General features: G+C 40.6%; 1 protein-coding gene across 6 annotated transcripts in view; it reads left to right on the top strand.

The window, feature by feature from the left end:
- HDAC4 (histone deacetylase 4) overlaps positions 1-25,785 on the top strand; it is a 475,906-nt gene that overhangs the window by 49,794 nt on the left and 400,327 nt on the right. For 5 of the 6 annotated variants that reach the window (XM_048870012.2, XM_075118165.1, XM_075118166.1 and 2 more), the window contains one exon: positions 5,149-5,398. The exons of the other annotated variant lie outside the window; for it this stretch is intronic. In XM_048870012.2, the coding sequence (XP_048725969.1) occupies positions 5,377-5,398 (22 nt within the window). In that variant the 5' untranslated portion in view covers positions 5,149-5,376. The remainder of the gene's footprint in view (positions 1-5,148; positions 5,399-25,785) is intronic. 6 annotated transcript variants of the gene reach the window in all.

A 25,785-nucleotide genomic window follows, 5' to 3' on the forward strand; every position in this document is an offset into this window, starting at 1 on the left:
TGAGCTATCCAAATCACCCAAAACAACTGTGTAGTATCTGGTTGGGAAAAATGAAAAAAGTAATGTTGTATGAACAGCCTGTGTGTGACTGGTGCTCCACTCATCAGTAAGATGGCACTTCCTTGTGGCCGTTCTGGGGAATAACTCTCCAGGTCAATGCCTTTTCCCACAGTTGCATGCTCTCTCTCTGGGTCTGCAGCCCTTCTCTTGCTCCATGAGCTGCGACTGCCTCTCCATGACTGGGCCCTCCAGCCAGGTCACCAAATGGTATCCCCTTCGGGGGTTGGAAGGTCTCTTCCCATAAACGGACTCAGGCAGTCTGCCTGTTTACTGCCTCGCAGTGCCACTCCCTCAGTGGTCTGCCCTCTACTCTGCGTTCTCGCTCAGGGACCCTCTAGCTCGCAGTCAAGATCAGTTCCCTTCTACACTGCAGATGACACTAAACTGGGAGGAGAGGTAGATACGCTGGAGGGTAGGGATAGGATACAGAGGGACCTAAACAAATTAGAGGACTGGGCCAAAAGAAAGCTGATGAGGTTCAACAAGGAGAAGTGCAGAGTCCTGCACTTAGGACGGAAGAATCCCATGCACCGCTACAGACTAGGGACCGAATGGGTAGGCAGCAGTTCTGCGGAAAAGGACCTAGGGGTTACAGTGGACGAGAAGCTGGATATGAGTCAACAGTGTGCTCTTGTTGCCGAGAAGGCTAATGGCATTTTGGGATGTATAAGTAGGAGCATTGCCAGCAGATCGAGGGACGTGATCGTTCCCCTCTTTTCGACATTGGTGAGGCCTCATCTGGAGTATTGCGTCCAGTTTTGGGCCCCACACTTCAAGAAGGATGTGGATAAATTGGAGAGAGTCCAGCGAAGGGCAACAAAAATGATTAGGGGACTGGAACACATGACTTATGAGGAGAGGCTGAGGGAGCTGGGATTGTTTAGCCTGCAGAAGAGAAGAATGAGGGGGGATTTGATAGCTGCTTTCAACTACCTGAAAGGGGGTTCCAAAGAGGATGGCTCTAGACTGTTCTCAATGGTAGCAGATGACGGAACGAGGAGTAATGGTCTCAAGTTGCAGTGGGGGAGGTTTAGATTGGATATTAGGAAAAACTTTTTCACTAAGAGGGTGGTGAAACACTGGAATGCGTTACCTAGGGAGGTGGTAGAATCTCCTTCCTTAGAGGTTTTTAAGGTCAGGCTTGAGAAAGCCCTGGCTGGGATGATTTAACTGGGAATTGGTCCTGCTTTGAGCAGGGGGTTGGACTAGATGACTTTCTGGGGTCCCTTCCAACCCTGATATTCTATGATTCTATGAACTGAGATTGTTTAGTCTGCGGAAGAGCAGAATGAGGGGGGATTTGATAGCTGCTTTCAACTAGCTGAAAGGTGGATCCAAAGAGGATGGATCTAGACTGTTCTCAGTGGTAGCAGATGACAGAACGAGGAGTAATGGTCTCAAGTTGCAGTGGGGGAGGTTTAGGTTGGATATTAGGAAAAAACTTTTTCACTAGGAGGGTGGTGAAGCACTGGAATGCGTTACCTAGAGAGGTGGTGGAATCTCCTTCCTTTGAGGTTTTTAAGGTCAGGCTTGACAAAGCCTTGGCTGGGATGATTTAGTTGCGGATTGGTCCTGCTTTGAGCAGGGGTTGGACTAGCTGACCTCCTGAGGTCCCTTCCAACCTGATATGCTGTGATTTTTATGATACACCTTACTGTCTTTCCCTAAGCCCTGTCCTATCTCCCTGGCTCTCCCAGTCCAAATGCACCTCCCTTCTCCCTGGGAGTGACTGCAGACTTTCCCAGCAGCCCCCCTTCTGCCCCGAATTTCCTGCCTCTATAGCCCTAACCCAGCTTGTTCCTTCTCAGCTGGGCCCCTTCACTTAGTCAGGGGCTTACTTGACCACCTGATTCCCCTCAGCTGTGACCTATTGGGTTAATTAGCCCCATCTCAGTCTGCATTGACCCTTTCAGAGTAAGTGTGGGGTGAATATCCCATGACAGTGTCCCAAGAGAAGTTTTTTAATCAGTAAAACTTCTGTTGAATGTGAAAATTTCCACAAGAATGTGTAACCGTTTGGGGCACTCATGAAGAAAGCAAAACTATAATGGACCCAAAACAAGATAAAGCTGGTCTTCACCTGAGGTGAAGAAGTAACATCTCAAGATCACAACTAGAGTTCATAAGGAGATGGTCACAATAATGATGCAAAACAATTGTGACTGGGATGGTAATGTTCTATAATTGTGTGGAAAACTAGGTGACTGTATTTTGGTACATGTAGCTAACAATGTCAATGACTACATGAGTTATTGATAATTTTCTTTGTATAGAGCTTGTAACCTCGATCAACTGACTTCTCCATTTGGAAGCCTGAAGTGATTGTGTCACAGAAAAAATAAATATAATTTAACTAGATTAAAAAATGAATGAGTTGATGAATATATCTTAAAGGTCAAATCTTATTTTTCCTACACTCAGTTCTCCATAATTAATGCACTAAACTTCAAGGTTCTAATTAGCAGGATCATGGAAATTGTCACCAGCATTTCTTGTGTTAAATGGATCCCATTCAGCTAATATCTTCAAAATAAAAGATACAAAGACTAGATTGGCAGTTAAAGATGTAATTTATCAAGTAACAAGGCCGTTTGTTAGTGTGACCTGCTGTAGAATTGTGTTGGACGTATCCTCTTAGAAATAGCTTGAAGCAGGTGTTCATCTAGTCCTCTAATATCTTCCTGTTTCAAAGATGTTTGAAAACAAGGGAGGTATCAGAGGAATTGGGGGCAGAATGGGGGTGTGTTCTGACTCAAAGGAGTGTGATCCTAGCAATTGTGGGTCCAGTAAATCCGACTGGGGGCGGGAGAGGGTATTCTGTTAGCACTTGAGTATGCAGCTTGTACATGCACTTAGAATATAGGAAAGGAGTATTTTAGAAGTAACTTCTCTTCCTAGGTAAACATAGAATAACTATTTAGACTCTCTAAACATGTAGAGGATGATTAAATTGTGAACAAAACAAGCTGCACTTCTTTACAAAGAAACTTTGTTGGAAAAACTTGATTGCATTTTGATGTATACAGTATTAGTCAGTGAAAGGAACATGGCATATGCAATATCTTCTAAGAAAGCATTTGATATGTTTTGTGAGACACTTGCAAAACATGGACTGTCATATGAGGACTGCTATAGAGGTGCCTTTAACAACTGGGGTGGGTGGAGTAGGAATGTGTTGAAAACTGGATAAAATAATGATAAACAGAGTGGCAAATTGAGGGGTGGGATTACTGGGAAGTGTCTACTGGTGTGCTGCAAAAATCTGTTTTGGTGTAGTCTTTATTACTCTGGAAGAGTGAGTGAACATCATTTTAAAAGGTTTGAGTGGTAGCCGTGTTAGTCTGTATCAGCAAAAACAACAAGGAGTACTTGTGGCACCTTATTGACTAACAAATTTATTTGGGCATAAGCTTTCGTGGGCTAAAACCCAATTCATTAGATGCATGGAGTGAAAATACAGTAGGAAGATTTTATATAAAATCAGTACATGAAGAGATAGGAGTTGCCTTACTCAGTGGGGGGGGTCGAGACAAATCAATTAAAGTGGGCTATTATCAACAGCATGAAAAATCATTTTTATATTGGTAATCAGTATGGCTCGTTTCAAATAGTTAACAAGGTGTGAGTAACAGTAGGGGCAAATTAGCATGGGGAAGTTAAGGTTTTTGTGTGGTTTTTTTTTTTTTTTTTTTAGTTGTTGTAGTGACTCATCCACTGCCAGTCTTTATTCAGGCCTAATTTGATGGTCTCTAGTTTGCAAATTAATTCCAGTTCTGCAGTTTCTCATTGGAGTCTGTTTTTTGAAGTTTTTTTGTTGAAGAATTCCCACTTTTAAGTCTGTTTATTGAGTGTCCAGGGAGGTAGAAGTGTTCTCTGACTGGTTTTTGAATGTTCTAAGTCAACCATGTGAGTAAAAAGTAAAATAATGAAGCTTTAGGTTGACCTAAAGTGGTTTAGATTATGTTTAGACAAACCCTTAACAGTACAGGTATAGGTAAGATGATAAAACCTCCTTAATGTAGATAGTTATACCTATATAACTGTGTTTATATCTGGACATCTTATTCCTGCGTGGGAAGAGGAATAAGCTATACCAGTATAAGGCACCTTTATACCAGTATAACTGCATCAGTATTGAGTCTTGTACTCATACAAAATAGTATGCCATACCTGCTCTTTACACAGGTATCACTATCTGATGACAGCTATCTAAAAATGCTTGAAGGGTGTAATACAAAAGAATGTCTTTGGGTGATATAATGGGTTATAGAAATAAAATGTGAAAAGGCAAAACTCAGGCTAAATATCAGGACTAAATTCCTCGCAGCAAGATCTCCCTGTGGAAATCTTTCAAGCTGTGTGATAGAAGCACTGTCTGTGGAGCATTTTAAGATTATACTGGACGTACTTGCTAGACCACATATTTCAGGGGATAAAGTTGCATTTTGAGAGGGTATACCAGATAAGATCATAAGTCTTCATCAACTGTGTGACCCAGCATAAGATTGAAAACAGCTGATTATTTTTTAGCCAATTTTACTTTTCTCTTTATAGAAAACATGAGCTGTTGTTGCGCTATTCCTATTTTTCACGCCTGATGATTTTTCCCCATAACTTGGCATAGGGGAATATGGTGACCCGCCATTTAGAGATCTTTCTTTAGATTTCTGTTGAGGCAAATGAGAACAGATGGATGAAGAGCAGTTACTCTTCATACATATGGCTGAATGTGGCTGTTGAAATATGGAAACTATTGGAAATGAAGTGGTTTCCTGAAGTACTGTTGAAATATCAGATTAATTTAAAAATAAACAAATTTTTGTTTAAAATATGTGTATTGAGAGGCTTTCTTACTATGGTTCATATTTATTTGCATTTTTCCTGTACAGTAATTACAAAACTTCTAAGTAAAGGCCACATCTACACATTTTGAAGTCTCTCTTTTTGGGAACATATGTATGTTTACCTTTAAATGATACCTTAATTTAAAAAAAATTCTCCCAAAGAAACAATGTGGTGTTTATTGTATAACTTCTGCAGTTGTAAGAAACATACTTTTCTAATATAGTCTTTTTCTTATAATTACAGGTTCACATTCTGAAAACCATTTGAAGATATTCTGCCATCCTATTGGATTACTGTGTTTACAGCACAGAATGTTATTCTGTCTTGGATTTAATATGGTGTTTATGATTTAATTCCCCTTCTCTGTATGTCTATGTATTGGTGAAGCATTGGAGCTCTGCAGGGCTGCCGTTACTTGTGTGGAAACGGATCCATTTTGAATTCCTTCCAAAGGACTAGACATTGCTAGCAATGAGCTCCCAAAGCCATCCAGGTAAGGGGAAATTTCCTTCAATATAGGAACGAAATAATCAGAAGAGCTGGCAAAAGAAAAACAATATGAGCTATATTTTGCTAATTGCAAGTGGATTTTTTTTATTGTTGTATTGAAAGTACTTTCACTTTGTGCTGAATGAACAATTTTTGGGGTTACAGTAAGTTTTTTATTTTCTAACTTCTCTGCATGAACATATTTTATCTGAAGATGAAACTTACAATAAAACTGGAGATTTTGATTGTATCCATATTAAATCTCACTCAAGAATGCGGAGAATTATTTTTCCCTTTTACGTTTCTATCTGTTAAATTATGTATCATTAAACCTTTTAGCCGTTTCGCTGAGGAACTCCCTTTTGCTCACATATTTAATTCCTTTTAGAATTAAATACATTATACTGTACTCTATGTATGTTAATGGGTTTGTAGTCTCCACATGATTGGGGGATTGTGGTTCTGTTGGTGCTTCTCTTATCAATTATTTAACAAGTAAACTAGGTGACTTAACACCCTCTTTCCCCTTTAATGGGCAAAAATACTTCTGTTAGAAGTTGACTGCCAAAATATCTTTGAACCTTGTAACACTGGTGTATTTTTGTCAAGCGCACCATAGTTACATAGTTTTATATGAAAAATATTATTTATTACTACTTTCTGCAGGAAAAAGTTGTAGTTATCCTGAGCCTACCCAACAATTTATAGCTTAAATTTTACTGTTGACTTTCTGTATTCAACAGATCCCAGTTGACACTTTTGTGTGAGAGAGACAGGTGTTTTTAATAGTTTAAACTGGCTAGTGGCTCTGAAACTTTGTCCTCGGATAGACATAGATGAAACAAACCTATGCTTCCGCAACTTCATGCGTAGTCTGTCATAGGTTTAAAATAAATTGGGGAATCTTGACATTCTGAAAGGATGATATGGTTCAGCTAACTAAAAAGGATGACTCTTTGCAGTTTATTCAGTTTGGATAGGGAAATTAGTCTGGTTGGTTCTGCTTTCAGGTTGTCCTGCACTAACACAGTGTTTTGTTAATGTTCCGTTCTTAAAAAAATGGAAAGAACCCCCAAAATATGGCATTTTAAAACTTTTTTTGGCAAAACCTTTATTCTAGGCCTAAATTACTTGGCATAGTATTCTTTTAAATGTTTCTGATGCTGTGTGTAGAGCCAAGGAAGTCAGTGGGAGATACTAGGTGGGGTAATACTGAGAATCACCTCTACTGATTTAGGAGCCTAAATCAAGATGGAAGGGCCTAAAATTAGGTTTCTGTTTTTGAAAATCTTGGCCCAGAACTGAATAAGAGGTTAGCAGGTGACTAGAAGAAGCAGTTTCTTTATTTTTGCTCTTGAAGTTTGCACTTGGCATTATGCAGCGAGGAGACTAGATATGTCTTGCTTTTTTAAAAACAAAATTTGTGTTGAAATATTTGCATGGCAAAACTGAAATTGCACAAATGACTCCAGTTTGAGTAGTTGCTGTGTGATGAACTGTATTCCAAACTAATAGATAGTTATATTGTCTGTCTCTCTGTCTTTCACTTGAAGGAATAAGAGTTCTGTGGCTGTTGGGCTTTCCCACATCAGTGGGATGCTGTGGAACATTTCTCAGAGAACTTCTGTAAAAAGAACATCTTCTTAGTAAATGCCTTTCTTATTCCCCAGGAGCAACTTACTGGTGATGTTACGGGAGGGGATGAATCTCCTTCAGTCACGCAGCTACCAGAAGTCTTGGTGAGGGTGGGGTAGCAACACAGGTGCTTCTTGCTTCTCACTTTTCCATCCCTTGCCACAGCTCATCTAGATTCTGCTGCTGTTAGAGATATTAGCATCCAGAGCCTTGTCTGCATCGGTTTTTATAGGTAGTTGCTACTCCTGGCTCCACCCCTTACTGATGACACAGCAAGGAGGAGGGGCCCCTAGGAGGAGGGGCATTTGGAAACTCTAAAAATGAAGTAGTTAAGACCAGGTTTGATTTTATATTTGTTTGATTATGACCTTCACTCTTTCACAGTCACCAGACAAATAATTCTAGCACAGTTGATCCTGAAATGCTTTTCTTATATACCTAAATGAGTCCCACTCATGCTCCCACTCACCTGCTTGTATGTTACTTTAAACTGTTTTGGCACTTGCCATCTGTACTCTTCTGAGATAAAAGATCTGGTAAAGGTTTTTTAAATCAGCACTTGAAAATTCTATGAATGTTTGGAGTAATGACCAAACTTGGTCATTCCAAACATGGAATATGTATTGCAAATTAAGTATTTGGTACATAAGTGGAGTTGTATGTAGAGTGTAATTACTGATGTGAATGACAGTGCCTTAGGAAACATGAAACATTCTGATACAATTGAAGCCCTCATCTCTGCTGGCATGATTCTAGTTTCATTCTAGGCTCCTTTCTTCTTTCAGTGTAGGGTATTTAGGGCAATCTGGGGTGAGAGGGACCTTGCCTCTGTGTGTGTGTGTGTGTGTGTGTGTGTGTGTGTAGTGATGATCAGTGCATGCTTTATACAGCTCTTAGAAGGGACCATTTAATCTTGAACATCCTATCATGTTACCTTAATACCTGTGAAGTATGAAATTTTGACTTCAGACGTGTTAGTTTGCCTCACTTTTAATCCTGACCTTTTATTTTGACGAGAGAGGCAATTATCTTGCCAAGTGTTGAGCTAGACTTCTGTGGTGACTCATGACTTATTTTCCACTGGTTTACCCTGGGATATTCTTATTGCCTATTTCTTTTAAAATATGCTCTGTAATGTTAGGTAGAAATTTTATTCTTTTGGGATAATTCTTCTGAATCTTGCCAAAGCCAGCTTCTAGATAGTTGAAGATAGCTTCTGATAGCTGTTTTGGTTATATTGCTCCAAATAATTATTACTAATGATGTACACAGCCTAAAGGAAGGCTCTGGCTCAACTTGAATGGATGCTGAAAACTTGCTTTTTGGTAAACATGAAGTGACAGAAGGCTTTCTCTTCTTCCTCCCTCCCCAAACTTACCACAACTGGGATGTGTAGAAACAGGGCTATAACAAGGTTGTGGTACAGATGAATTGAAAACTTCGCTTGAAAAGGCAGTATATATTGAAGAGTGGGAATACGTTGAAGAGCATTAATCAAACATGCATGGTCTACTAAGGACTGTAGCACCATCCAGAGTGACCACAGTGGATGGCGCCACACCAGGCATTGTGTAGAGAAGTACCCAAACCTGGCTCAGTCCTGCAAATCCATGAATCTCTGGGGCAGCCCTGTGGGTGGTACCAGGTAGGGCCAGGGCTTGCACCTCTTCGCGTGTTGGAGAGTTTGGGAGCACAGTGTGCTGTGATGTTTGTCCATCCTGGAGACGTGACTGAAGAGCACACAATGCTGCTTTTCAATATAATGAGCAACTAAAGGAATGCCAGATCTGAGATTGACATTCATACAAAGTCTAACCAATACATTCTCAGGATTTGGCACTGACCGCACATATGGAATGCCTCTTGCCAATCCAAGTAAGAGGGTCCAGGTTTCTGACCCATAAAGCAGTACAGGTAATACAGTAGTTTGATATATCCTGAACTTTGTCTCAGCGCAAAGATGTTTTTGCATCCATGTGCAAGACTTGGACTTCATGCAGGAGGTTGCAAGGCCTCTTTATCAAAAAATGTCTGGTTTGTGACCATTTGAACTCTACAGCCTAGGTAGAAGAACTACTCAATGTTCTCCACAGTACTTGGCTCCACCTGCACTTGGGGTTCTAGTGACATAGCCCTCAGGTTCTAGATCTTGGTCTTCTACCATGAGATGTTCAACCCCATAGTGTGGGTGGTGTCTTGGAGACCTTGGAAAGCAGGGCTGAAATTCTCTGACTTCTCTACAAGCAAGGCACTGTCATCGGCATAGTCTTGGCCATAAACTTGCCTTGACCAACCTTGATTCCGGTATTTGGAGTGGCAAGTCCTGATATCCAGACAATAGCTTGACAGAGTAGTGCCAGGGCAAGACTGCATCCCTGATATATGCCTGAGGTTGTGTAAAAATGTGGTGAAAACCATGAACCAACTTGTGGTCTCGTGCTGGTACTGATGTGAAGATAGAGCATCAGATTTAGTGCATTGGCTGGATGCAAAATAATTGGAATTAACTACTCCTTCAATTGCTGGATTATACAACTTCCTTGTTAGAGTACAGTAATTAGTTTATGTTTTTTGAGGACTCGTAGATATTGTGACCAATTCCTACACTATTCAGTTTTGTTGGAGAAAAATATAGTGCTGCTTTTTCTCACCTTCTGGGAAAGAAAAAGTTGGAGTAGGAAGAATTATTTAATACTGGAATAGAACATATTGAGATTATTGCAAAATGTAACTAAGAAAATTAGGCTAATCAAGATAATATTTAGGGTCATAAAGCTTAAGGTGAGCAAAGGCATATCTAATTTCACATCTAGTGATATGACATGCCCTGTAGTTTTAAACTTGTCTTCATGTAATAGCTTCTTTTAGAAACCAACATATTTAGTGATTATTTTGTAACATGTTGCTATGTTAGTGGAAAAGACTATATTTAAATCTTTCCTTCCTTCCTTCCTTCCTTCCTGTGGGTATTTGACCAGCTGTTTAAGCAAACATGTTAGACTGGACCTCATTATCATGTATTTACCCCTCAGTGTTACTTCCAGCATTATAAATTGGCTTGTAGCACTATTGTCAATATGCTACCCAAGACACTGAAACATAATTTCTGAGTAATGGCTAGTGAGTCTGACTTCCACTCTTGTAGCAAACTGGGCTTTATAACCTATACTTTCTTAACTTTTTTTTTAAAGGTTCTACTCATTTTTTTTCATAATGGAAGTGGAATAGTGAGTATTTAGTCATCTTGTATCAACTAAAAAGTCTTAGGAGCTTTGACTTGATCCTTCCTTGGGGCGTCTTAGTTCCAGTAAGACTGGTTGTAGCACGTTGAGAATAGGTTTCAACAGGTTTGGTTGCAAATACTTTTGTCACAAGAGAATGTGTTGCTGGTGACCACTTCAGTGAACTTTGTTCCTGTGACAAAAAGGGGTGTGTGGGGGTGTGTGTGTAGATATATAAAGAGAAAGGTTTGATCCATGTTAGTTGCTCATTATTTGCAAACTTAAATTGGAAATGAAAGGATATTTGGAAATCGCACTTTCTTTATTTGCCCTCCAGCAAATCCTTTTATTTGGGATGGTGACATTTCTTCCACACTTTTAGATAGCCATGAAATGCACAATCTTCAAGTCTGGACTTGGAAAGAAAAGAAAGTGGAAGAAACTGTCGTTCAGATATTTTACTTGAAAATAATACATATGTAATTCTACATATCTATCCTGCTAACAATCTATTGACTATTTCTTTTACTAAAGGCTATTAGCTGGCATTATAAGAGTGGTTGATTGGAACTCTACTTTTTAGGTAAACAAGAATATATAATGTAAGACTTCTCAGATAGCTTTTTTTTCCTTATGTGGGGGCTATTTATCTTACTGTCCTCTGTAGTTTTCATCACTGTAGTGCAGCGGTTCTCAAACTTCATTGCACCGCGACCCCCTTCTTCCAACAAAATTAGTACATGACCCCAGGGAGCGGGCGCAGAGCCTGATCCCAAGCCTGGCTGGCCTGGGTAGGGTAGAGAGGGACAGAGCCAGAGTCCTGCTGCTCTGTGTGGGGGTGGAGCTTGGGCTTCAGCCCTGGGTCCCAGCAAATCTAATGCTGGCCCTGGTGACCCTGCTAAAATGGGGTCATGACCTACTTTCGGGTCCCAACCCATAGTTAGACACTACAGCAGCAGTTCTCAAAGTCAGGGGTGGGCAAACTTTTTGGCCCAGGGGCTACATCTGGGTTGCGAAACTGTATGGCGGGCCGGGTGGGGAAGGCTGTGCCTCCCCAAACAGCCTGGCCCCTGCCCCCTCTCACTTCCTTCCTTCCTTCCCCCTGACTGCCCCCCTCAGAACCCCTGACCCATCCAACCCCCCCTGCTCCTTGTCCCCTGATTGCTCCCTCCCGAGGTCCCCTGCCCCTAACCACCCCCCGGGACCCCACCCCTTATCCAAGCCCCCCGCTCTCTGTCCCCTGACTGCCCTGACCCCTATCCACACCCCCATCCCCGACAGGCCCCCCGGGACTCCCACGCCTATCCAACTGCCTCCTACTCCCTGTCTCCTGACTGCCTCCCGGGACCCTCAGCTCCTTCCCCCCCCCCACCTGGCTGGAGCCAGCCACACTGCCGGTGGCGCAGTGAGCTGAGACTGTGGGGAAGGAGGACAATGGGGGAGGGGCCGGGGGCTAGCCTACCTGGCCAGGAGTTCCAGGGCCAGGCTGGATGGTCCCGCGGGCTGTAGTTTGCCCACCTCTGGTCTAAATGCTAGCTAGATAAATTAAATCTGCATGGCAATATTCTCAGTGGACTTCAAGGAGACTACTTGTTTTATGGGTATGTCTTTCCTATCATTCCTTAATCCCACTTCTGAAACATGTTTTAAATACACGTTTTAGTATATCAAAGCCCATTGTTTAACTGTCCTGGCCCTCCAGATGATTTATCCCCCTCCCCCGCTCCCAAGAAAAAATCCTGAAACCTTAATTTTTAATGTTTGGTACCTTAATCAGCATAGATTGTTTTAGGGGACATATTATCCATAAAGAGTGTTTTTAAAAGAAACACTTCAAGTTAATCACTCAACTGATTTGTATGTGTCTTAAATTCACTTTATTGTAAAAAATGAATATTTTCATGTTCAATGAAGCGTTTTGTTTATGAAATGTTCTCTTGCTAATTTTTATAACATTTGCATTCATGTTGCTTCTTAAAAGCTACTTTTGCAGAGATGCAAATTTTAAGTTCTGAAATACTCAATGCTTGATTAAGAATATTGAATTTTAAGAATGAGTTCTTAAGAATATACAAAAGTTCTGCAGAAAGATCTTTTAAAAACAAAGTGAGAGCAGTTTCATATGCAGAGCAGAAAGCTTCATAGTTGCAGGGCACTGGCAAAACAAGTTAGTCATATGTTGTGATCCGCTAGATTAATAAAGTACTTTCTTATGACATGTTATCTGACTTGGCGTAAGAAGCCACTCTATTTTTATTCCATAGTTCAATGAGACATGGAAAACGTTTCATGCAGTTTACATACAAACCTCTTTCTTGTTTAAACAGTTATTTTCTCTGAAGCATTTTGTGCCATAAATTAAATATTTTACATGCTGTTTTTTTAAAGGCTAAGAAGTTTGTTAAAGATGCATCTCAAAATAAGTTTTAAATGAGACCTATTTTCTGGCAATAAAGAACCATTTGAAAAAGTTGTATTGGGGCGGCGAAAATGGTCTTTCAATAAACAGGAAAAAAAATAGTCTTAAACTGTAAGCACAGTAATAGCTCATCTTAAGTGATCACTCTCCTTACAGTGTGTATGATAACACCCATTGTTTCATGTTCTCTGTGTATATAAATCTCCTCACTGTATGTTCCACTGAATGCATCCGATGAAGTGAGCTGTAGCTCATGAAAGCTTATGCTCAAATAAATTGGTTAGTCTCTAAGGTGCCACACGTACTCCTTTTCTTTTTGCGAATACAGACTAACACGGCTGCTACTCTGAAACCTGTCTAAGCACAGTGTGTCCAAGTATCGTCATCCTTTTTGAACTGTACTTCAGAAGAGTGCGTTTCTTCTCTTATTTTCCTTCCTGGGCACCCGACATTCCATGATCCATTACAACTGGATTATTCTTCCTCCTCTTCCAACTATGGAAGCTCCTCTGTTTTTAAGTTCGCTCTAGGTTTACAATGTAGTGCTAGCAAGTGGAGCTGTTCAGAGAATTTACTGCCTCTAACTCAGGGCCTGTTTTCACTACCAGGGTAAATTGACCTAAATTACGCTATTGCAGCTATGGGAATAATGTAGCTGGAGTACACGTAGGTTAGGTTAACTTGTCGGAGAGGTGGAGGACTGGGGTCGACGAGAGCGCTCTGCTGTCGATTTTAGCGGGTCTTTACTAGATCCGCTAAAACAGCCCCTGCTGATTGCAGCAGCATCTATCTCCCCGTAGTGAAGACCAGCCCTCAATGTCTCACCTTCATGGGAAGAAAGAAGAGGTTCCTCTAGGCAAGAGTTTTTGGACTAGATGACCTCCTGAGGTCCTTTCCAACCCTGATATTCTATGAATCTTTGGGTCGGGACCCAAAATTGGTTGCCAGGATGTTTCAGTGGGTCATATGACAGCTCCTTTCCCAAAGGGCTGGCTGGTTTGCCTCCCTGCTCCAGGCACTGCAACCTTTGGGAGCCCATCACCACTTAGTTTTGGCCCAGCTGTCATGATGATGGGAGTCCAGGTAGGCCAAATGTGAGTGAATGGGACTGCAATGTCATGAGCCAGATCACAACTCCACTCTCTCAAATTTGGCCCATTCAGGGGGGTGAGGAGAAACCTGAGCAGCACTGCGACCCTGGAGGTTGCAATGCCTGGAGCAGAGAGCTAAGCCCAGCCAGCCTCACAGCACAGGAGCTGCCACTGTGGGGTGAGTGCCAGGCAGGACCCAATCCACGACGGGGCAGGATCCAACCAAAACCACCTCAGGGCTTCCACCCCTAGACAAATTACTGTCACTACAGGCCATAAACATTTACAAATGGGTCCTGAGCTTGATGGGACGAGGTCTTCCACCTTTCCCAGGACACCTAATAGCCCTGGAAACTGGGGGGAACCACTGTGGGTTCCAAAAGGGCCACTGTGATCTCCTGAGCATGAACTTGATGGTACTCCTGTGCCTGGGTCCATGGACGGTAGAAATGCCTGGAGGAGTAGCAAGAACGACTCCTCGGACGGGAGGGGTAAGACCCAATCTCCAACTCGGAAGATGACAAGTCTGTCCTTGTTGCATGAAGCACAGGGCTTGAAGCCGGCCAAAAGAGGCATGCCTTGGCACCAGCGAACAGACAAAAAAACTTCCACTACAACCCAAAATGACAGATCTCTCATGCTGGTCGGGAGAGTGTGGATCCGTCAGGGCTACGAGATCCCTGACTGCCTTGAAGGTCTCTAGGATGGAGGGAAGGTCTAAATTCTCCACTTGACCCTGCTCCACTGGTGCCGGACTCAACAGACTTCTCTGTGGGCCTGGACTCGACTGTGCCGGCTGTGGTACAGGCGAGGAGGAGTGTCCCGGCACAAGTCACACTCCTTTGGCAAACTCACGCTCAAGTGCGGCAGCACCCCATCAGTCTTCCTGTGTTTCTTTGACGTGGGACCGGTGACTGAGAGCGGTGCTGAGACTCTGCCCACGAGGCAGTTTTCGGTGCCGGGGAGTGTCAATGCCGAGGGTCTCTGACCCCAGAGTAACAGAAGACAGTGCAGCAAACCAATGCTGAGGAGCCCGGTGCTAGGTCCATGGGGCTCGACTCAGACTGTGGCCGCAGGGCTGCCTCCATCAGCAGCAGCTTCAGCCTGTGGTCCCTCTCCTCCTTGAGGCAGGGGCAGAATCCTCTACAGATTTTATACCTGTCCATTTGGTGGGATTCCCCCAGGCACTTCAGGCAGGATGTGTGCAGATCTGCCCCTTGGCATCTGGCAGACCCCACATGGTTTAAACCTCTGGGATTGAGGCATGTCCTGGCCCCGGGAGAGGAAAGGGAATAGGGGAGAAACCCGTTAGTTTGAATCTTGGTTAACACTTATAACTAGCTTATTTTAACTATTTGCAGGTATTAAAGAAAACTACTAGGGGATCACTCGAAACAATAAAGAAAAAGCACTCCAATGACAATCACTGCCAGTAAGAAGGAACTGAAGAGGCGGCAGGTTGGCAGGGCACTATATTTAGTGCCATGAAGGCGCGACTCCAGGGAGCACCTGGGCCTACCTGACAGGTACTGCTAGGGGAAAAATCTTCCAAGGACTGTGCATGTGGCGTGCACACACCTAATTGGAATCAACATGAGCAAGCACTTGAAGAAGAACTGGAAAGTACCCAATGGTAAAGCCAATCTTTACAAACTGGAAGGAAACAAACAAGAAAACTGAACCAAGAGAAAACATAGCCAGAATTTTTTTCCTTCTTCCTTTACCCACTATATGGAGGGTTTTAGTGAAGGAAAGCCAAGAGAGAGACTATGAATCTTTTTGTCCAAAAGCTTCATCCGATAAAGACAAACGCATCTATTTTAAAGTGATGGTTAAGAGAACACATTGAAGACTAGGTTGTCATACAACAAAATTATTTTTTGGGGTTGGGAGGGGAAACACATTGTGCTGTTCTGCACAGGAAACAGCTACAGGCCTGAGGGAGCAAGCCTTGAAAGAAAGGTAATCTTTTATGAACAGACTGTAGGCTTGACAAACTACTGAGTTTATCCATCTGAAAATGGTAGATATGGATGCCTTGCCAGCCCTTCTTAGGTCACCAATACAATCCTGAAATTACACCCAATTTACTTCAAGGATTTGTTTTGCATAAACTGAATATGAATGACTTGACCATATCTAAGGAGTGCAACTCCTTCTCCTAGTTGTGGAAGAACTTGGCACAGAAGGAACCTATTTTCCTTCAAAACACTTGTTGGGTATGAAATGTTGATAGCAGGCCTGCTATCATCTCACCTGGGGGGAAAACTGCACATAAGGATTCCAGATAAATAAGATCCCCAAACTTACTAACTCTCCAGGCCAATGCAACGGCTAACAGGAAAAACATTTAATAGAAAGTATTGGGAAGGCTTTACCACATTTTCTAAAGAAAAGGTTCAGGAATTACCTTTATTTCTTCAAAAAGAAAAGGAGTACTTGTGGCACCTTAGAGACTAACAAATTTATTTGAGCATAAGCTTTCGTGAGCAACAGCTCACTTCATCACTTGATCCGATGAAGTGCCACAAGTACTCCTTTTCTTTTTGCGGATACAGACTAACACGGCTGCTACTCTGAAACCTTTATTTCTTCCTATCAGTTAAAAATCTGAGGCTGTTCCATGACAATTGCAGCAACCTTCAGAGCAGAGTGCACCACTTACTTTTTGGCCATGTACTTTGTTGCATTGTTTTTGATTCCAGGTGATACCTTCACTTCAAATGAGCTACTTTGTGAAGACTTTGATGCCACTTCCAACTCTTTAATCAATAATGCAGGATAAATGCAACTGCTTTTTCTACACACAGTTGTTTTGGAGAATAAGCTAGTAAGAGAGTGGGTTTTTAATTAGAAGAGCGCAAAGTTTTCCTGTTTCTTTTTATGGAAGACCAGAGGGGTAATTCTTACCCCCTGTAACCCTGGTTTCAGCACTTTTGATCCACTCTGGTGAGTCTCCCTAATCAAGTGATCTATCTTCAGATAGAACATTTTTTTTAGAACTTGCTAGTTTTCAGATATGGCTTTGCTAAAGAGGTGTTAAAAATGAGACTCGCAAAGGATATTTTAAAAATTTGCCTACTTTTTTGTTTGTTGCTGATTTATGTTGTATAAAAGATATTGCATTTCATTTCTAGTTACGAAGGAATTGGATTTTGTTTAAACATTGTAAACTTTTATTTAAAACAGGTTGGGTATTAAGAAACAGGAGTTATTTCTTTTGAATCTTTTCAAATCCCAATTTAAGATTTCTGTTAGGGCTATAAGTGTTTATGCAGCTCTTTTTTGAAAGCAAATGTACACAATTCATTAAAGATTGAAGAGTTCAAAAATTTATTTGACAATCCATCAAATGTTAGATCACTGCCACCTGTTACTCCCAAGATGACACGTCAATCTCTGTGTTGCTGTAGTATCCTAAAGCAAGCGAACACATTCCTATCCCTTCTCAGATAAAGGGATATTATCTTCCAGCTGGAAACAAGACCCTAGACATCATTGCCTCTCTGAAGAGAGACAAGCTGGTTGGCATTCAATTTTTATTCTCTCCAGCAGATGGAAGGTCTGTTTGATTCGTAGCTTCTTGGCACGTTTTATTGTGGTGGCTCAACAGCAGGTAGTGTTGGTGCAGTAGTCAGCGGTATATGGCTTAAAGTTGCCTTCTCTCCTATGTAGCTTCAACCAATCAGAAGGAAAGGATTGTTCTAGATAGCTTCCTCAAGTGGGTATTCATTCACTTTGTTCCTCAGTTGTTTCTGCCTCTTTTTGCATTGGGTGGTGCAGCTGTTACAAGCTATGGCTGAAAATCCTCATACAAAAAGAGGCAAAAAGTGACCAACTGTTGCAGGCTGCTCTTGACACCCGCAATTGCAGGCCCAGTTTGTATTTCCACGCTTCTTATTTTGTCACTTATAACGTGAGATAGGGTGACCAGAACCGAATACCGTATTCGTGATGGGACATAGCACTGATTTATATTGACAGTACAATACTGAGTATTTTCTAATAATTGTTAATACAGCATAGCATTTTATTTCCTTTATGAGAAAATATATACCTAATAGTCAGTCGTAACATTTTCTTTTCCAGCTGCTGATTGGATATAACTTACCAATGAAATCAGAGCCTGTCAAGGTTCCTCCCCCACTCTGAACTCTAGGGTACAGATGTGGGGACCTGCATGAAAAAAACCTCCTAAGCTTATCTTTACCAGCTTAGGTCAAAACTTCCCCAAGGTACAAAATATTACCCCCGTTGTCCTTGGACTGGCCGCTACCACCACCAAACTAATACTGGTTACTGGGGAAGAGCTGTTTGGACGCGTCTTTCCCCCCAAAATACTTCCCAAAACCCTGCACCCCACTTCCTGGGCAAGGTTTGGTAAAAAGCCTCACCAATTTGCCTAGGTGACTACAGACCCAGACCCTTGGATCTGAAGAACAATGAACAATCCTCCCAACACTTGCACCCCCCCTTTCCTGGGAAATGTTGGATAAAAAGCCTCACCAATTTGCATAGGTGACCACAGACCCAAACCCTTGGATCTGAGAACAATGAAAAAGCATTCAATTTTTTACAAGAAGACTTTTAATAAAAAATAGAAGTAAATAGAAATAAAGAAATCCCCCCTGTAAAATCAGGATGGTAGATATCTTACAGGGTAATTAGATTCAAAAACATAGAGAACCCCTCTAGGCAAAACCTTAAGTTACAAAAAAGATACACAGACAGAAATAGTTATTCTATTCAGCACAATGCTTTTCTCAGCCATTTAAAGAAATCATAATCTAACACATACCTAGCTAGATTACTTACTAAAAGTTCTAAGACTCCATTCCTGTTCTGTCCCTGGCAAGAGCAGCATACAGACAGACACAGACCCTTTGTTTGTCTCCCTCCTCCCAGCTTTTGAAAGTATCTTGTCTCCTCATTGGTCATTTTGGTCAGGTGCCAGCGAGGTTACCTTTAGCTTCTTAACCCTTTACAGGTGAGGAGCTTTCCCCTGGCCAGGAGGGATTTCAAAGGGGTTTACCCTTCCCTTTATATTTATGACAGAGCCACTTTCTACTGGCCTCCTTCTTGACTCAACATTACTGTTCATCTGTATGCTTTGTACTTGCTTTTATTGTTAGTTCTGTGTTCCTTCTTCCACATGGCTTTCATCATATAAGAACTCAGCTTATGTTCTCTAGCACTTAAACAAGTCAAGAGTCTCCAAGTGGCTGCCTGAAGAGAATTCTTCCTCCTCTGATTAATATCTGGCATGTAGCATGAAATAGCTTGCGTCAATAAATTGTCATAAACCTTTGCTTATTTGGTATCAAACATAAACAGCAAAGCCAGACTCCACCATGCCTGAAAGTAGGCCAGAGGTTGCTAGCTCTACAGCTGCAGAATAGCTAAATCTGAACGAATACTGCTCTGTGTGGTGTGGTTTTAAAGCTGTCATTTTTTAGGTTACAAGTTACTTCTCAGTGGTAATTAAGTTTTGGAATTTGTGGATTAGTTTTTTTATACAGGATACTGTTGCAAATATTTCCAAAATGAGAGTGGGCATTTTTAAATAGAAATTTGTCTTATTTAATAGGGTAAATTATGTAAATTTTTAGAATTTATCACCATACCAAATGCCTTTAGTAACCATACTTCATTCTATTTGAATTAAGTTGTGTGGGTTTTTTTGGCTATGAAAGATATATTGAGTGTAATCACCTTCTGGCTGGCTCTCTAGGTTTTGCTTAGTTCTCTACAGAGCAATTTTCACTGCTCTTTAAGTCTTATGCACTGGAATAGCAAGAGTTCAGAAGATATGAGTAGCTCCATGTGTTAATGACTAAGGGGGATTTTATGTTGCAGAAGTACATAGTGATTGACCAAATCGTTTCACTTGTGAGACAGCAGAGATCTGATCTCCAGTCTGAAATGGTGCTTCCTTACTGCAGTTCATGTTTTACATTTTTCTGCATCTTTGGTTAGAGCACTGGACTAGCCTCTGGAGACCTGGATTCGTTTCCTAGCTCAGAAACAAACCTTCCTGTGTGACCCTGGGCAAGTCACTTTGATATACGCTGTGCCTCAGGTTCACCATCTTTAACATGGGAATAATACTTCTTTGTCATGGATCCTGTGCTGTAAAATCCCATTAATTCCTGTGAGATGTTCAGATGGCCTTGTGCTGTGGGCTATACAAATACCTAGATACATTCTTTATAATATGTCTTCATAACAACCATCTAAAATGAGTGAAATTATCTACTTGACCATTTCCTATAACAATCATAATTATACACTCTAGACACTGCATGTTGCAGGAAATGGAAGGCAGGAAATTTGTCAGGTAGCTTAAACTAGTTACCAGCTTTCAAAGATATAATTGAGTTTTATCCCCGCATGGAAAACAGTATCCATATCTACCACAGAAATCAATTAAGAAAACTCTTAACTTGAAAAATGTAAGAAAAAAGGACAGCAATTTGGATTTGTTGGCAGGATAACAGCACCCTGAGTTCATACCATTGCATTAATACATGGACATCTATTGAAAGACTGAGTTGCAAGTCTAAGTTCAGTCAAACAATAAAAATACAGCATTGATTCTAATTTCAGCTGTGAATATTCACTGAGGCCTATTTAGAGTGTGAGCACCTGCTATAACTGGGCAGTAAAGTGAAAATATAAGCAACACACAAACTTGAGCTTTAAACTTGCATTCAGGGTTGTTTTTGGAAAGTTGGTGCGTTTAAGTTGTCCAAAGACTTCTGAAGAGGCACTACGTAGTATGTTGATCTTGGTCACCCCCATGTGTATGTATGCTACTATATATAATTCAGAAGTCATTTTCAAGGCAGGGTAAAATAGTCACAGTACATAGTATGTGAAGTGCAGTGGGGTCCTCCAGGGCGTTTAAATGTACATACATTTTTGTTGTTCAACAGTTTACTTTGTCCAAGGGGCATGCTTGTTAAAGTCACCATATGTGCCTTTAGTGGTAGTTTCATAGAATGACTTGAGACTTACAGTAGCTTTAATACAGTTTTGTTCATTTTAATTTGCAGCAGAGGAGAAAAGGTCCCGCACAAGTCCAGAAAGTTAGTCAGGCTCTTACTGATTTATAGCATTGATCATAGCAGTACAGTGGAATGTCCGTAGTGGTTCAATAGGACATACAAGCAGCAGTGAATTTTTGTTTACAGCCTGTGGCCTGTCCATGACTTTTACTAAAAATACCTGTGACTAAAACGTAGCCTTACTTATTAGCAACACTCTCTCCTTTGGAGTGATAGTTAACAGGTTGTGTGATCCTCAACTGCCTCAGTTCCTCTTACTTAATGCCCCAGGCCTTAAGAACTGAACTCTGAAGAAGAGAAAGTGGATAGGTAGTGTAACTACATAGATGGGCAGCCAGACTGGCTGCTAGGGATCAGCATCACTGGCAAGACTTGCCAGCAATGCTCGCAGGAGTAGGCTGGGTTGCCTGTTAGTGCTATTGTTCTTACCTGAGATTCTAATGAGTAGTTTTGAGGAACTGCTTTTCTATCCAGTGGATGCTCTATGGTGAGCTTCTACAGGATTCTTTTTTGTCTCTTTTCCCCTTCCGTATTTGCTTCCCCAGTTCATGTACACTAGGCAGCTCGGAAGGTTAGTGAGGAAGCCTGGGCTACACTGATAACCCCTTCTATTTGTCTCCCTACTTCCAAGCAATGCTGTCAAATGACTTAAGTAGCTAGCATTTGGTAGAGATTGGGGCATGGGTAAAGGTTAGCTGGTCAAAGCTCAATCTGGATAAGACAGTAAGCTGGATAAGCAACTGAAAGATAAAGATCACAAGATAAAAGGCTGTCTTTTTTTTCTTCCTGGTATTGAATGTTGGTGCACATGTTTTTTTAGGGAAAAAAGTAATTATCTTAAACTGAAATCATAATCACCAACAGTCAGGGTGGATTTGAGTTAAATCAAATTGATTTAAATCACTAGTCAGGAAGACTCGATTTAGTCATGGATTTCTATATAAAAGTGCATTCTTGTTGGTTGTTATAACCTTAATACATATACTTCACAACCCAGAGATAGATGTAGGTTTCATTTTTAGAAGGTACACACTGTACGTTTTTAAAGTGATTTATTTTGAAAACTTTTCACATTTGTTTTACAGCTATATCAGAAAATGAATGATTGTTTGGTTATTTCATTTACCAAGGGTAATTGAAGCAGATATTTATGAAGTCACTGGGAGGTGAACTGTCTCCAATTCAACAGGCTAATCATTAATATTTGGAGGATTTTCTTGCCATGCTGTATTAAGAGGAGAACGTCACCAGACAGACACTAAAATTGTTTTATTTAACTAAAACAAAGTTTATGTAGTCTGGATTTTTTTCTTCAACAGCACACAGTATTTTAACAAAACAAGCATGAGTTTTTGAATTTAAACATTCAAGTTTTTTAAAATCAGGTTTGTTTTGTTTGTTAACTAAAATAGTTAAATGAAATTTTTAAAAAACAAAAAAACCCACAAATTAAGTAGACTGTCAGCCAGGTTAACATGAGAAACTTAAAATATTGACTTCTGCAGCTAACTCAGTCGTCTTCACCTTCATTTTCCTGTTCATAATCTAGAAAAGAAAAATAAGCTTTCCTTCTTTTTCAGGTCCCAAATGATTTTTCAGTTTGGAATGAATTAGTCGAAAGGACGAAAATATTCTTTCTACACAAGCAGAAGAAGATGCTGCTGTTAAAAGAGATTATCACTTCAATGGTCTCTGAATCCAAGTGCTTAAGTGACTTCCACCAGTTCACTGGTGTGACTTTTTCCTTTAAAACAGCATCAGCAAACATATACTCCGGACCCTCGCTCAAATGTGCGTCTGTATAGCGTGAATTTGCATACAACACGGTCGCGGCCATGGATCCCAAATTTAATTACTTTAATTACAATTCATTTTAACACGGTCCCAGCTATAATGCGGTACTGTGCATGGATCCCAAATCCCACGTTCTAGTGAGGGTCCAGTGTATTTCTTGAATGGTTCACCCTTAGCTCTGAAGTTTACTATAGTTGGCATTATGGAGGGATGATTACTGGATGTCCATGTCATAGCCAGCTCCTCTTCTTCAGCAGTTAAGGTTTGACCCTGATACCGCATATTGAGAATATTTGCAAGAAAACGAGCTGGAGATAGTGCTTGTCCCAATTGTGTGTTTTTTTTTTTTAAATGCTTGTAATTTAACTCTGTCATTACATATTTGTCTTTTTAAGCTCTCACTCAGTTCCTTCCAAATTTCAACAGCGTCAGCAATAAAACAGCTATTCCCCTGCATTTTGTTCAAGGCTACAGAAGTAGGCTTCAGGGTACTCAGCATGTGTTCAACATTTGTCTTAAGCCTGTTGAGAACTTTGGCTATGACAGTGCCATCTATTTTTTCACGATTTTGTTCACAAACTGTCATCAGATTAGGCCAGTTCTTGATATAGTACTGAAAACAGTCCACTACTGAGTTCCATCGCACGTCTTGTGGGAGAGTTAGCTTGGTTCCTCCCACTTTTTCCAGAGCAGCTGCTGCAAAGTGGTTGTTACGGAACTATTTTGCAATTTCAACAACGTTAGCCTTTATTTCTGGAACACTGAAGTCTTTGGCTAGGGGTTGCATCAAGTGAGCACTGCAACCCTATGTTGTTAGCTTAGGACTCTCTTCTAAATAAGTTCTTCTCATCTTGGATACATTTACAGCATTGTCTGTGACCGTAGACATTTGAGTTTTTTTTCACAGTTTTATAGCTTTTACTGCTGCTGCTTGTAAGTATTCTGCTATGTGAGCATTTCCTGATGTATCGATTGTTTCTGTAAAGACGACATTCCCTTCTTCTGTTGTCACACAAGCACATACAACCGGATCATTGTGGACATTGCTCCACCCATCAAGACTCAGGTTAACAATTTTACCCCCTAGACCTTTTGCACACTGCTCAATTTCTCTTTCATACGCTTTATCCAGCAATTTGCCTGCGACATCTGCTCTGTTGGGTGGACTGTGTCCTGATGTTAATGACTGAACCATGTTAATCAAGTGTGGGTTCTCAATCATACGGAAAGGAGAGTTTGTTGCATAAACAAACTGGGCAATTTTTTCATCAATTACCTCTTTTTCTAATCTGCTGGTTCTTATCACAAACTTATCTATGGTTGTTTCTGGACGATGGAGATTTTTTTTTCTTTTTGCTGCTGATATACTGTGGCTATGTGACATACATGTGACTAAAAACGCTATCATTGGCAGATAACTCTGAAACTATAGAAAATGATAGTGATCTTAAAGGTGGATAGTCTTCAGAATCCTGTATGTTGAGGATGGATTCTCCTAAACAAAATAAGTCAATGCAGTTATTTAATTATTTACGATACTGCTCATTTAGTACTGACACTCACTACTACTTTAAAGGTGAAATTGTAAAAGGAAGATTTGCCTATTTTAGCTGTTTGTTTTTTATCACAACTATATCTAAAATGATAGTACCATAGAGTAAAAACTATATTTTTAGCTCAAACATGAGAATTCAAGAATAGTCCAGAAGGAAGACAGGCAGTCCTTAAGAAAGAAGTATGAAATAAAGTTTACCAACCTGAAGATCCTGCATGTTCAGATGTGTTCATTTCATCATCTTCAGCACAGCTTCCTCCTGAGAAGGGACACTTCTCATGATGTTTCATTTGGGCAACCAGGCTTTGCATTTTTATTTTTTTTCCCCACTTTTTGCATTTTGCATTCATGCCTGTCTTACTCACAGGTAGAAGAACTTCATCAAAATATTCCCAAACTGGGTCTCTTTTACGGCCTGCTGCCATTATAGGTTTTCCCTTCTAATGAGAGAATGGTATGGTAGATCTCAAATCAATGAAGTCTACACTCAAAGACTTCTGGAATATTCTGGTCAAACAGTTTCACTTTTGTTTTTACTGCCTGTCCCTCCCTTCTCACATTTTATATCAGGACTTCTTCTCCTTGTCCAGATCTATTCCGCCCCCAACAATGTTCTATTTATTGAACTTTTGGGAACTTTGCACTTTCAGAGAGGTAAGAGATTGACTCTGTGTACACAAATCTGCAGAAGGACAATAGGGTCGAGATCTGTTGTTTCTCACCTCTATATACTTATTTATTTAAAAACATTTTTGCTGTTAACAAGCATGTTATTTCTGGAGACACAAATCCAAAGTTTGAGAACTGCAAAACTAAGCATCTCTGTTGGTATCTTTATAGATTGAGCACTGAGTCCCATTGGGCAGATAGAAAGATTAACCTAAATAACCCCTGGAACCCCATTGATTAGAGACCCAGTCTTATGAACTACTGGAACTCATTGACAAAACTTTTCTTAAACATTACGTGAATATATTGTCTCATACTACGGAATTAGAATTTATGATGTCTATTCCATGATGAGATATCCTTGAGCTATAATGTATCTTAATTAAAACTATCTTTAGAGAGGTTTTTTCCTCAAAGAATTTTATCAAAAAAATCTGATTTAAATAAAATCAGTATTTTATTCTTTTTAAAAAAAATCATTGATTTTTATCCACCCTACAGTGTAGTTGGATGAACACTAAGTATTCAGAAAATATTGACCACTTGGACAGGATATCAGTTTTGTTTTGAAATAGAGATATAGGATGTGAAGGTTTCTAACTTTTGCTGCACATTCATTAGCTTCTTAATGTTTTTCTGTTTTACATGTGACTAAAATTATACTTACTGTCATGACTTTTTTTTAACCACATCAGTGAATAGTTTATAAATGACTTGAATATTTCCTTATATTCAGTGTTAAACCAATGGCTAAATTTCAGATCAGGAAATAATCTGTTATGAATTCTTCTTCTTTTCCTTGTGCTTTCACTTCTCTTCCCCTCCCCTGTTTCCCTCGGGTTTCAGAGTAGCAGCCGTGTTAGTCTGTATCCATAAAAAGAACAGGAGTAATTGTGGCACCTTAGAGATTCACAACTTTATTAGAGCATAAGATTTTGTG

Source organism: Caretta caretta, chromosome 11, assembly GCF_965140235.1.
Source record: "Caretta caretta isolate rCarCar2 chromosome 11, rCarCar1.hap1, whole genome shotgun sequence".
In the NCBI taxonomy this organism is placed as follows: Eukaryota; Metazoa; Chordata; order Testudines; family Cheloniidae; genus Caretta; species Caretta caretta.